The sequence below is a fragment of the Corvus kubaryi genome, unplaced genomic scaffold (genome assembly GCF_017639235.1).
Source record: "Corvus kubaryi isolate FWS band 111438036 unplaced genomic scaffold, C.kubaryi_AGA036_p1.0 37260, whole genome shotgun sequence".
NCBI lineage: Eukaryota > Metazoa > Chordata > Aves > Passeriformes > Corvidae > Corvus > Corvus kubaryi.
In genome coordinates this window covers 2560751-2571955 of record NW_024581077.1, presented here as the reverse complement: position 1 = coordinate 2571955, position 11205 = coordinate 2560751, and the positions used below count along the sequence as shown (strand labels likewise).

Below are 11205 nucleotides of genomic sequence, written 5' to 3'. Positions count from 1 at the left end.
AGGCTGCAAATCAATTGATTCCTACGAAATTTATATTTCCTTTCTAGAATAATGGTGATCAGTTGGGAATTTTGAAAAATCTTTTTCTTTTGTGACTTTTCTTGTGGAGTTAAAACATTGCAGGATTTTTGTCTTCTTGGCCCTGGTTTCCTCTTTTCTTGCCAGATATCATTATAAAGATTCAGGAAGGATGAGTAATTAAAACCCATGCAAACAATGTGTCGGACAATTAAATTTAAATGTTCGCTTGATGAGACAACATGGGTGACTGACCGCAGAGCTCCTGCAGCTGATGCCCTGTGGAGGCAGGAGGGGCCGCGGGGGTTCACCCCACTCCTGGGGACCTTCTGAAAAGGGATCTGGGTACCCAGACACTAGGGACAAAGAGTCTGTTGCCCTCGGGGCTGTAGGGGTGCCACGGGCTGCACTCCAAAATCTCGCACCGGGACGGCAGCCCCTGAGCTGCCCGTAGTGCCAGAGCACAGCGAATAAAAACAAGGAGGGGGAAAACCTCTATGTTTTTTCTCGGGAAATAAAAGAAAATAGCAGTAAAAGAATAAAAAAAAGGGGTGACGCAGCCAGGACGCACTGGGGCGGCGGCCCGCGGGGGAAGCCTGCGCGGAGGGACGGCCCGGGCCCGGCCGGGGAGGGGCGCGGCGCGGCGGGGCCCCGCGGGCGGCGATGCCGCCGGGAGCGCTGCGGGGCGGAGCGGGGCGGCGGCGGGATCCAGCGGTGGGATCCACCTGCGGGAGGCGCCGCTCCGCCCCGCCCCGCCCCGCTCCGAGCGCGCCGCCGAGGGCTGGCGCCCGGCGGGAGGGAGGGGAGGCGCTCCCGAGCCCCGCGGAGGCGGCGGGAGAGATGGGACCGGCCCCGGCCCCGCCACCTGCCTGAGCCGCTCCCGGAGCCGCCGCCGCCGCTGCGGGGAGCCGGTAGGTAGCGGGTCCCGTCGGTCGGGAGGGCGCCGTGGCGTGCGGGTTGCCCCGGCGTGCCGGTCGCCCCGGGGGGACAAAGGGGCGGCGGGAGGATGGCGAGCGCCGGGCTCGCCCCGGGCCAGTGCCTCACCTGCCGGCGGGCGCGGCGCCGAGGACGCCCGGCCGTGCGGGCACCGGGCGGCGGGAGCCGCTGTCCCGGCCGGGGGCGAGCGCTCCCTCCGCTCAGGGCTTAATGTTTAACCCCGCTCGCATCCACCGGAGCGCACCGGGCGCCGCCTCCCCGGCGGCGCCGGCGACAAAAGGGCGAACGCGGCTGCTCCCCGCCGGTCCCCGCTGCGGGTCCGCCGCTGCGGCGGCCGGCGCCGCTGCCGGTGACCAACTCTGAAAGGACGGCGGGTGAGGGAGCAGCCTTTGCTGCTTTTCACGCTTGGGAGGCGTCTGAAGGTAGCGCTTCGCTGCGGTCCTATGCCTGGATTCATCACTGTGTCCGAGGACCTTAGTATTTTTGGGGTGGCTTTTTAAGACATACGTGACACTGAAGCGGCTGCTGTAGCCTGGGGCAGTTGTTCTTTGCCTCCTGCCCCGAGCGAGGTCCGAGGGGTTGGTGAGGTCCCACCGGGACCCAGTTTGTGCAGCTGCCCCGTCACTCAGGTGGTTTGGAAGCCTCGGGGATGCAGGTCCTTCCTACAGCGTACCCCGTTATATGACCATCACTGTCTCCTTGTAATGCGGTTTACTCTTGTACCGTGATACCGAAGCTGCTTGACATTCAGGGAAAGAGAAAGAAGGAAAAAAGGAGGGTGAAAGGAGGCAGTCCTAGGAATTGAACTAAATGGAAACACATAGTATGCTCCCTTTTCTCAGTGACACGCATGCTGAAACAACCACTGTGCCCGGTGTGTATGTTAATAGGCACACCCGTGGCCTGCCAGTATCAAAGTTAGTTTCAGGTTTTCCAAGGCATCTTTTCCTACAGCCCTCAGTCGAGCAGGTAAGGCAGTGTAACTCTCACACCACCCTTGGCATCTCAGGCAGGCTAATAGAGTTGTTAAATTTTTAATGGCAGTAAGGCTTCTGTAGTTATTAAAGTGCAACTCCATTATTTTTGCTGTGTTTTAACAAGTTCTGTGACCAGGAAAAGCAGCAGAGGTATTTTGGCACGGCACTGACAGTGATTTAGTTCTCCTTTATAATTTGTTTTGAGGCAGGTTTTTCTCTCTCGCTGTCTTGGTTTTCTCTCTTCATTTTTTTTAGTATGTTAATCTTTCTGGCTTCCAGCACTGTGGAAAAACTTCCTTCATTTCAAAATGTAATGGAGACTGTTCAGTTAATGGGTTTTCATACTAGATGATCCAAGATTTATTGTTATTTAACCATCTATTAAAAGAACCACCCCCGAAGTAGTGAACTCTTGCAGAAAAATTACTTGCTTATTAGAAAATTAGTTGTGTCCATCCTGAACAAGGCAGTTTTCTTTCAGCAGCATCTATCTTGGGGTGTGAATGCCTATAGCAAGCAGGAAAATGTGTCTGTAAAGTATTTTAGTGGCGTGGGGAGCCCTGGGGTAGCTGTCACTGTTTCCATTCTCTAAACAATTTTAATGCCATTAGTGAGTGTGATTATGTACAAACCGCTTCTAGGGGGTTCCTAGGCTGGATGTCAGAGCAGGGCTTTGTGCTGAGTCAAAGGGTGGATTGAGTTTATGACACAGTTTAAATAGAAACAGAAGAGCAGAGCTACAGTAGAGCAGCAATTCATTCAGTGCCGCTCTGTGATAGCCGTGCAGGGAAGTGCTCACTCCTTACCAGTTTGTTCCGTTTGAGAACACCTCTCACAGTCACCTATGAGTAAGTAGCTGAGGATAGAGAGTTTTAACCCCGGGGGTTTTTGCAGCTTTTTGGTTTTGTTTCAATTGAAAATGAAAAGAGAAAGTAAAAGGAATGAAGAGCCTTACTGGAAAGTCTCTGTTTAAATGTAGACTGCTTTTTCAATGCCTTCATTTTTAAGAGGAAGGATCTACACAGAAAGAGATACTATGCTCTAATTTGCAGTGTGTTATAAAAAAGACATATTTATTCTATTTGTTGCTGCCCAGGTCTGATTCAGTACCAGTTATGTCTCCAGATAGGATATAATGATGAAGACTTCAGTAGATGCCTGGGTTTGTGAGCACTGTTTAGCTTCTATAGTCAGGTATAAACTCACAACTGTATTTTATTGTCAGGTTTAAATCACATTTTAAGTAATAGAAAAGTTCTGTAACTGATGAAAAGGCTTTTTTATCCCCTAGCGCTGCAATGTGATCACAGCACAGAAGCAGCCGGGGAAGGGGTTCAGAAGGCTTGCTCAGAGTAAAGTGGAGTAAATACCACTTTACACAGCACAGCACGGACACAAATACCATCTTCTGAAGCCTTTTTTCTGGGATCAGCTCGAGTCCCATCTCCTGTCTTGTTCTCTTCATAGGGCGGCTGCCCTCTGCTGTCTAAAGCTGCCCTTCCAAGTGCTGGCGGTGCTCTGGTGGTGATAGTGGGGAGATAAGGGAGCGGTAATCTCTTTTCTCAAAGCAGATGATAATCTCGGAGGAAGCGGAGGAGCTGTTGGGTGCACAGTCCCTTTAGTGGGTCGTCGTGCTGACAGGCACGAGGGAATCTGGCTGCTTGTGCAAATAACAACTGACAAGACATTTCTAATTTTCCCCTGCCAGCTAAATAAACCAGCCAAAGGCCAGCAGAGGCTCGGTTAGCACGAATGGGTTTTAGCTCCAAGAAGTGGTGCGATTTAGATTCTGTGTGTCAGGAAAGCTTCAAATATGTGGGAATAATTTTGGCATGAAGGAAATGAGTGCAAATGTGCTCTTAAATGATGGATGGAATTGGTTTGATGCACAGTGTAACCATGATTTAGCCTGTTCTCAGCTTCTAATTGTGAAACCAGTAAGCACTGCTGCATGCAGCCCTCACTGACACAAGCAGGACAGCTAGCAGTTGACTTAGACCAGTGTATATCGTCTTTGTGGGGATGGAGTGGTATCACTTGGTCCTGTTACCTTCTTTTTTTTTTTTTTTTTTTATGTAACAATGTATTTGATAATTCAGCAGGTGTTCCCTGTGCCATCCTTACACCAACATGAAACTCTATCATTTCATAGCTTGCAAAACGCACCTACATCCAATATTAAAAGCTGCTGTGGAAGGAGTCAGAGGAGCTGGTGGCTTTCCTTGAATATCAAGTATTTTCCGATTTTGGGACATCCAAAATGATGCAATGCTGATTAAAATGGCTTGTATTTGCCAGTGTGAGTCATCTGCTAGATATAAAGCATCACATTCAATAGAGCCTAACCTAGAAAAAAAGGATGTTCCTTTAAAGGTGTCCTGTTTGTTAATGAAAAAATTGCCATCAGAATGTATGGTCACTTCTGGAAGAGTCAAGTACTTGCCTCTGTGTGTATCAGTAGCATCAGTTGTGTTCATCTATGTCCGTTTTCTGGACTTAAAGTTTTTTGATATCCTGCATGAGTCAATTGATACTTTAAAAATTTTGTGCTTTAATGGTACCCTCCATTCCTGAAGAGGATGGTACCAAAAATCTAAGAATCTAGGCCCAATATTTGAGTTGAACACCACTGGACTTCAGCAGTCTGTAGCTTTCAAAGTCTTCTTTGGTGCAACTTAGGGGTGGAATATTCCTACAAAAAGCATTGGAGAGAAGGATTTTTCTTTTTTATTCTTAGATGGCTGTGGTCATTTCCTGTGTGATTTGCTTTGCTTTACTCGTTTGAGGCATTTCAGGAATGATCCTCCAGTTGTGATCAGTGTAACCTCAGCAGGGTTTTAAATATGTGTAAGCTCAACATAATTGTGAACTTTTGTTTGAATAATCTTTGTGTGAGGGAGATCCTGCTTGCCTTCTTGCCCAGGGCACGGCGCCTCCTGCAGCGATTCAGCTGTATGGCTAATTTTCAAATAAACTGAAGTTACACATTTTTTTGATGCAATACTAGTGCATGCTGTTCTCTGCAGTCTCAGGCACTCTGCCTGGGGTTCATAAACACATTTACAGTCGCATTTGCCTCCCTGTGCTCAGAGGGGGTTGGTTTGCATTTCTAATTAATTGAGTTTATAAAGCAATAAGCCAGTGTGTTAACTGAAAATTCCCTCAAGAATTGTAATCTTCCTTCATTAGCTGCCTATGTGTAATCATATCACCCTTTCTCATGTAAGCCTCAGGGAGAGCCAATGCCACGTGGAGCAGAACCTTTGTCTGGTGTGAGTTGCAAGGGGAATCGAGTCTCCCCTGTGGTCATATTCTGCAACCCAGCCCCTGACAGGTCACCTTCTTTGTCCCCCCACCTGTCTCTACCATCAGCCTGATGTGTCTGGCTGAGACAGCAAATGGTGTGAAGAGATTTAAGGACATCTCTCAGTGGAGTCAGTAGGGAGGAGCTTTCAGAGAGTATTCTAATCTAGCTGAAGACAGATGCATTTACTCTTTGCAGGAGCTCTGGTTTCTAAATGAATGGATTTAAACAGAATCTGAATTTTCTTTAAGCCGTGTGAAGACAAGTACTCCAACTTCCCACTGATGTCAGGTGGGAGTTGGTGGCTCAGCACACCTAAGGGTTAAATGTCCTGTATTTCAGTGTTAACCTGGGACACTCATTTCAAGACACAGGCTAGGGCATTAGTTTGACACTGAGAAATCTGAGCTATCTAATGTAAGTTAACTCCATTCAAATCGCTTGACCTTTATTATATTTATACTTGGTTAGCAAGCCATTACTTAGCAAGGTGGGATAATCTTGCAACAAGTTTGGGTGAATAACTACTTGCTTTTGCTTTCCACAGACCAGCATTCAGAATGGCAGCCTTGTCCACTTTAATCCTCCTTTTGTGTGCTGCTAAAGATGTGATGCCTTCCAGTCCTCACTGGAAGCCAACTTGGCCATCTTACAGAGTTCCTGTTATCCTGCCGCAGTCTACCCTGAACTTGGACAAACCACAGTTTGATGCTGAAGCCAGACTGGAAGTGGTATCTCCGTGTGGCCCAGCATGCCACAAAAGTTCTCCGCTGCCAACTTACGAAGAAGTGAAGAACTACCTGTCCTACGAAACCTTGTACGCTAATGGTAGCCTCACTGAAACTGAAGTGGGCATATATATTCTGAGCAACGGTGGCGATGGGTCTCGAGGCAGATCTCGAACTAAGAGGCAAATCTATGGCTATGACAGCAGGTTTAGCATTTTTGGGAAAGACTTCTTGTTGAATTACCCATTCTCCACATCAGTGAAGCTCTCTACAGGTTGCACGGGGACGCTGGTGGCTGAAAAGCATGTTCTTACTGCCGCTCATTGTATCCATGATGGAAAGAGTTACGTCAAAGGAGCTCAGAAACTGCGGGTGGGGTTCCTAAAGCCCAAACATAAAGATGGCAGCAAAGGGTCCAATATCACCAACTCGGCAATGCCTGAGAAAATGAAATTCCAGTGGATCCGGGTGAAACGGACACATGTCCCCAAAGGATGGATCAAAGGCAATGCCAATGACATTGGCATGGATTATGACTATGCCCTGCTGGAGCTGAAGAAGCCACATAAAAGAAAGTTTATGAAGATAGGTGTGAGCCCACCAGCAAGACACTTACCTGGAGGGAGGATTCACTTCTCTGGCTACGACAATGACCGTCCCGGAAACCTGGTTTACCGTTTCTGCGATGTCAAAGATGAAACGTACGACCTGTTGTACCAGCAGTGCGATGCCCAGCCGGGTGCCAGTGGATCTGGGGTGTATGTGAGGATGTGGAAGAGGCAGAATCACAAATGGGAGCGTAAAATTATTGGTATATTTTCAGGCCATCAGTGGGTGGACATGAATGGCACCCCACAGGATTTCAATGTAGCTGTTCGCATTACACCCCTCAAATACGCACAGATCTGTTACTGGATCAAAGGCAACTACCTTGACTGCAGGGAAGGATAAGGACAATTAAACTCCTTGAAAGCACTTAATGACTGGTTTTAGTTACTCAACTGAGGAAAGGCTAGACTTGTGCTGCAAATGCATGTGATCGTGTAACATCGGGAGGTGATATGTAGCTTTTCAAGCCAACCACCTTGTTCTTAGGCCAGGGACTCTGTGGTGCTATCGTTACAGCCTGAAACTGGGGAGAAAGGAACGTCTGCTGGGTGGGGAAGGAGCAGGTGGACTTGCTGAATTTGCAGCTGAGCAACTGAAGATTAATTAGGGGCGGATCAGTAAACAGTATGAAAACAGAACCGTCTCCAAAGAATCTTGTAAAAGGGACGCTGTTGACTATCTCATGCCTACAATGTTTGTTTTAATAAATCCTAGGATTAGTAGAAATGCTTTGATCTGAACTTTTAAAAGAAAATATTTCTATGCTGTTGGGGGCTGAAGAAGGGCATTTAATGGTGTTTGCAACCCAAACATTACAGCTTTGTGTTCCTGCATGAGAAAAGGGAGTATGAAAAGGGCAAGGCATGCGCTGTAGGAGATGAATGCCACACAAATAGCATGAAGGCTAAATAACCACATAACACTTCTAACTTCCTTTCAGCCTGAGTGATTTGAGACTTTATTCGTAACATAGTTAAGAAAAATGCTTTTTGAGCAAACAGACCTTGATGTTGCAAGGATTTGACTGTGAAGATGATGTTGGTCGCATGATCAGTGCCATTACATCCTGCTTTGGGAAACACAGATTGCACATGGGATTAAATCTTTATAGGAGCTGGGACCTGTGAAGGAGCAGGATCCCTATGAATATACTAGAAAGCGTGTTGGGAAAGGGGCTTTTCTGTTTATGACCTACTTAGGTCTTTAAACGAAAATCTCATCTCAGCAACTCAGATTTTCAGAGGGGAAGCCTGTCTTTGGTCTTGCTGTCTATCTGAATTTCTGCCTGCAGTGCAGGTAAAGGAGAGAGCAGGACAAGGGTTCTACCAATTTTTCCCCCTATTTGTTGAAGATCCTTGTTGTTCTACCTAGTAATAGACCACACAGAGGGACCCTAGACTTAGAAGTGTCTCTCAGCCATATCCCTTTGACAGTGTAATTTGGGCATCCTGACTAATGTTCCTTGTGTTTTTGGGGTAGGAATACTCCTCCCCATCTAACTGTTGAGTTACAAATAATTCTTGGCAAATGCACAGTTCAGTAATTCTGCAGCTGGAATAGAACCACTTTATAGGATGCAGCCTGAGTTTGCTGTGAAGTGATCCTCTGCTGTCTCTTACAGATAACAGTGACTTATATTTTTACAATAGAAAAATCAGAGTTTAAAACAAGAACTATCTTTTTTAGGTAAAAACAGTGCAGCCAAATACTGTAGCTCAGCAAACAGCATTGGGAAGTCAGAATGGTCTGTACAAACAGCCTTTCTCAGATGGATTGTGCCACTGTATTTCAGTAACAAGTCTAAGGACATGCTGCCATGCCAAGATTATTTTTTACAAAGGAGGATAGACACTGCCTCCAGTTCCGGTTTCCCTTCCATCCATCTCTCACTGTCTCCTGAAGCTTCCCAAGTTGCCCATAGTGCTTGGTGTTGTGGGGCAAATGCAAGTCCCTGGTGAGAAATATCAAAGCTGGGAAGGAATGAATCCAAGCAGAGCTTCCCTATGCTATACCAATACAAGAAAAATGTTAATTCAGCTAAGCCTTTTTTTACCCTCTACTAATTACTACGGCATTTGTAAACATATGCCTGATGGTGCTTTATCTTTGTGGTGGCTTTGGCTCTAGTTCTGACAAACATTTTTGCTGGAGCTGCCTATGATTATTTTTTTATAGAAGCAGTGTACAAAAATGTGGACTCTCATGTGGGTTTTTGGTGCACTCAGATACAAGCAGTTACTAATGCTTTGAAATATGAATAATCACCATATGTATCTGATGGTCTTTTTCTGACTTTTTATTTTAATTTCCTTTACTCTATGGCTGTTATCTGGAGCACTTTTGTTTGAATGTATCACAGTGAATAAAGAAAAGTTACGGAATTTCAATGCAGACATTCTTTTATTTGTGCTGTATTGGATTGCACTTTCAATCTCATTTCAGCTACTTATTTGTAAAGATATTCAGATACAGGCTTATTAAAATCCTTGGTGCTGTTTATTTTCCTTCCATTTTCTTCTGCTCCCACCTCTTGGAAGTTTTTGTTTTGGTGTATTGTTTTTGGTTTTTTCAGTGGGCTTAATTGCTTTATACATTTAGATGCTAATAATCAATCTTAGCTTTTGTATGACTCTTGCAGTTCCAAAACCAGTCTCTGATTAGTTGGGACTGAAAATAACCTATTAGACTGAAAAGCCACATTGTTTTTATGAACTTTAGGGTAAATAAACTATTGAGGAATGTGAACCAGTCAGTATAAGGTCATAACTGAGGTCAGTGCATCTTCTTTTTCTTTCAGTTGATGCAGTTTGAAAAAAAGTTCCTTTGAGGCCAACAGTGAGAGCCACAGTTTTTAGAGAAACACTGGATGCAGAAAGTTTTTCATTTTGAAATTGCTGCCTGTACAACTTTCCTGACCTCTCTCAATGTGCACACTATGTCATGTGGGCTTGAGAATATCAGTCCTGATTTATTGAACATATTTCCCATCCACTGATCCTGTGTTCTCAACTGCTTTGTCAAAGTGTGGGCTGAGAACTTTTCATAGAATCACAGAACCATTTAGGCTGGAAAAGATCTTTAAGATCATCAAGGCCAGCTGTAAACCTAACACTGCCAGGTCCACCACTAAGTCATGTCTCTAAGTACCACATTTTTATGTCTTTTAAAAACCTCAAGGGATGGTGACTCCACCGCTTCCCTGGGCAGCCTGTTCCAGTGCTTGACAACCCTTTTGGTGGAGCAAGTTTTCCTAATATTTAGTGTAAACCTCTGCTGGCACAACTTGAGGCTATTTCCTCTAGAGCAACGTGAGCAAGGTGGTGTGGGTTTGGTTTTTTGTTTGTTTGTTTGTTTTTTGGGGTTTTTTTTCCCCTAAGAGTGTATGCAGCAAGTTCTCTGTAATCAGGAGCAGGATAGTCTCTTCCCACTGTACACCCTGTGCAAACATTCCAGTTGTGGAAAGAAAAGGAAATCTCAGATAACACGGGCAGAATTGTGGTGCTGAAGTTCAGCAGTGTTTCACCTGTGGAGTTGGTGGTAATTTTGCCAGTGTAATCATTGGCAGCAAGGTCAGGTGTGCTAGGCAGGTTGGGAAATTGCATCCTAAGGATATTTGCTTTGATGCTGCAAAGAGAGCTCCTTTAAAACCAGAACTTTAAACTGTGAGAAAGACAGCCATGCAGCCAAAATAAGGCTGATCAAGAAAACACAAGTAACTAAATTATATACAGGCATGGCACTTGAAATTTCATTGTCCAGCCGCTGACTGCCTATGACCTGCAGAACTGAATGAAGTGCCTCATTATTCTTGTATATGAAGGCAAGACAGTTGATGGGTATAGAGGGGCTGTTTTGACTGTGATTGAAAAGGATTAAAATCTGCTCCTGCATCTGTAAGAGGCTGACATATGAAAAATTGTACTTAATTTGCTATAAATCCCTTGGAGAATAGTGCTGGAGATGAAAAGTGAGGTCTCGAAAAAACACAGACCCTGCCGAGCTGTTCCCCAGCACACACTGAACTTAGCCTACTGAAGACTGCAGAGTATCATCATATTTCCTTCTCAGAGAAAAAGTATTTTCCTTGCATCTGTAATTTTTTTGCAGCTGAATTCCCAGGCCTGCCTGTTTAGAGGGCAGCCCTTGTCTTGAAGTTGCACGCTGAACCCCAAGCAAGTATAATACATGCTTGAAATTCTTTTCCGTGTTTCCACTTAATCTGCCATTTGTTAGCAGGTTTTGGTAGTGTGCCAACTCAATATGCACAGGCCTTGAGAAGAGAAGCTTTCAATGAGTGCATAAAGTATGTTGGGTGGGTAAAAACTTCTTTGCTTTTCTGGAGGAAAAAGGAAGCATGGACAGAGAAGAGCAGCAGAGAGTGAAAGGGCAGTATAATTTGTGTCGCAGAGGGAGGTTTCCTAGAGGATCAGTTTCATGGATCTGCATGCGTGTAGGGTTTTTATAAATAATACTGTTAGTTTTCATTCCTAGTTCTACCAAGTGGAGAAGAAAAACTTAGGCACTGAAGGAAATTAAGTCTCTTCAAATGAGCATGTTAATTCCAGCTCTGAAGCCAGTGTGCAGCACAGATGAGATGTTTAGGCTGTGACTTGTCTAATAGATACACAAGAGA

General features: G+C 45.5%; 1 protein-coding gene across 1 annotated transcript; it reads left to right on the top strand.

Annotated features, from left to right (window-relative positions):
- Nucleotides 1–797: 797 nt before the first annotated feature.
- PRSS23 (serine protease 23) lies at nt 798–8959 on the top strand. Its single transcript, XM_042024039.1, has 2 exons — nt 798–929; nt 5783–8959. Exon 2 carries the CDS (start codon nt 5796–5798, stop codon nt 6912–6914), a length of 1119 nt encoding a protein of 372 aa, XP_041879973.1. The 5' UTR covers nt 798–929; nt 5783–5795; the 3' UTR covers nt 6915–8959.
- The last annotated feature ends 2246 nt before the right edge of the window (nt 8960–11205 follow it).

What these genes read in the sequence shown, in the direction of transcription:
- PRSS23 (XM_042024039.1), top strand. Translation starts at nt 5,796, where the DNA reads ATGGCAGCCTTGTCCACTTTAATCCTCCTTTTGTGTGCTGCTAAAGAT.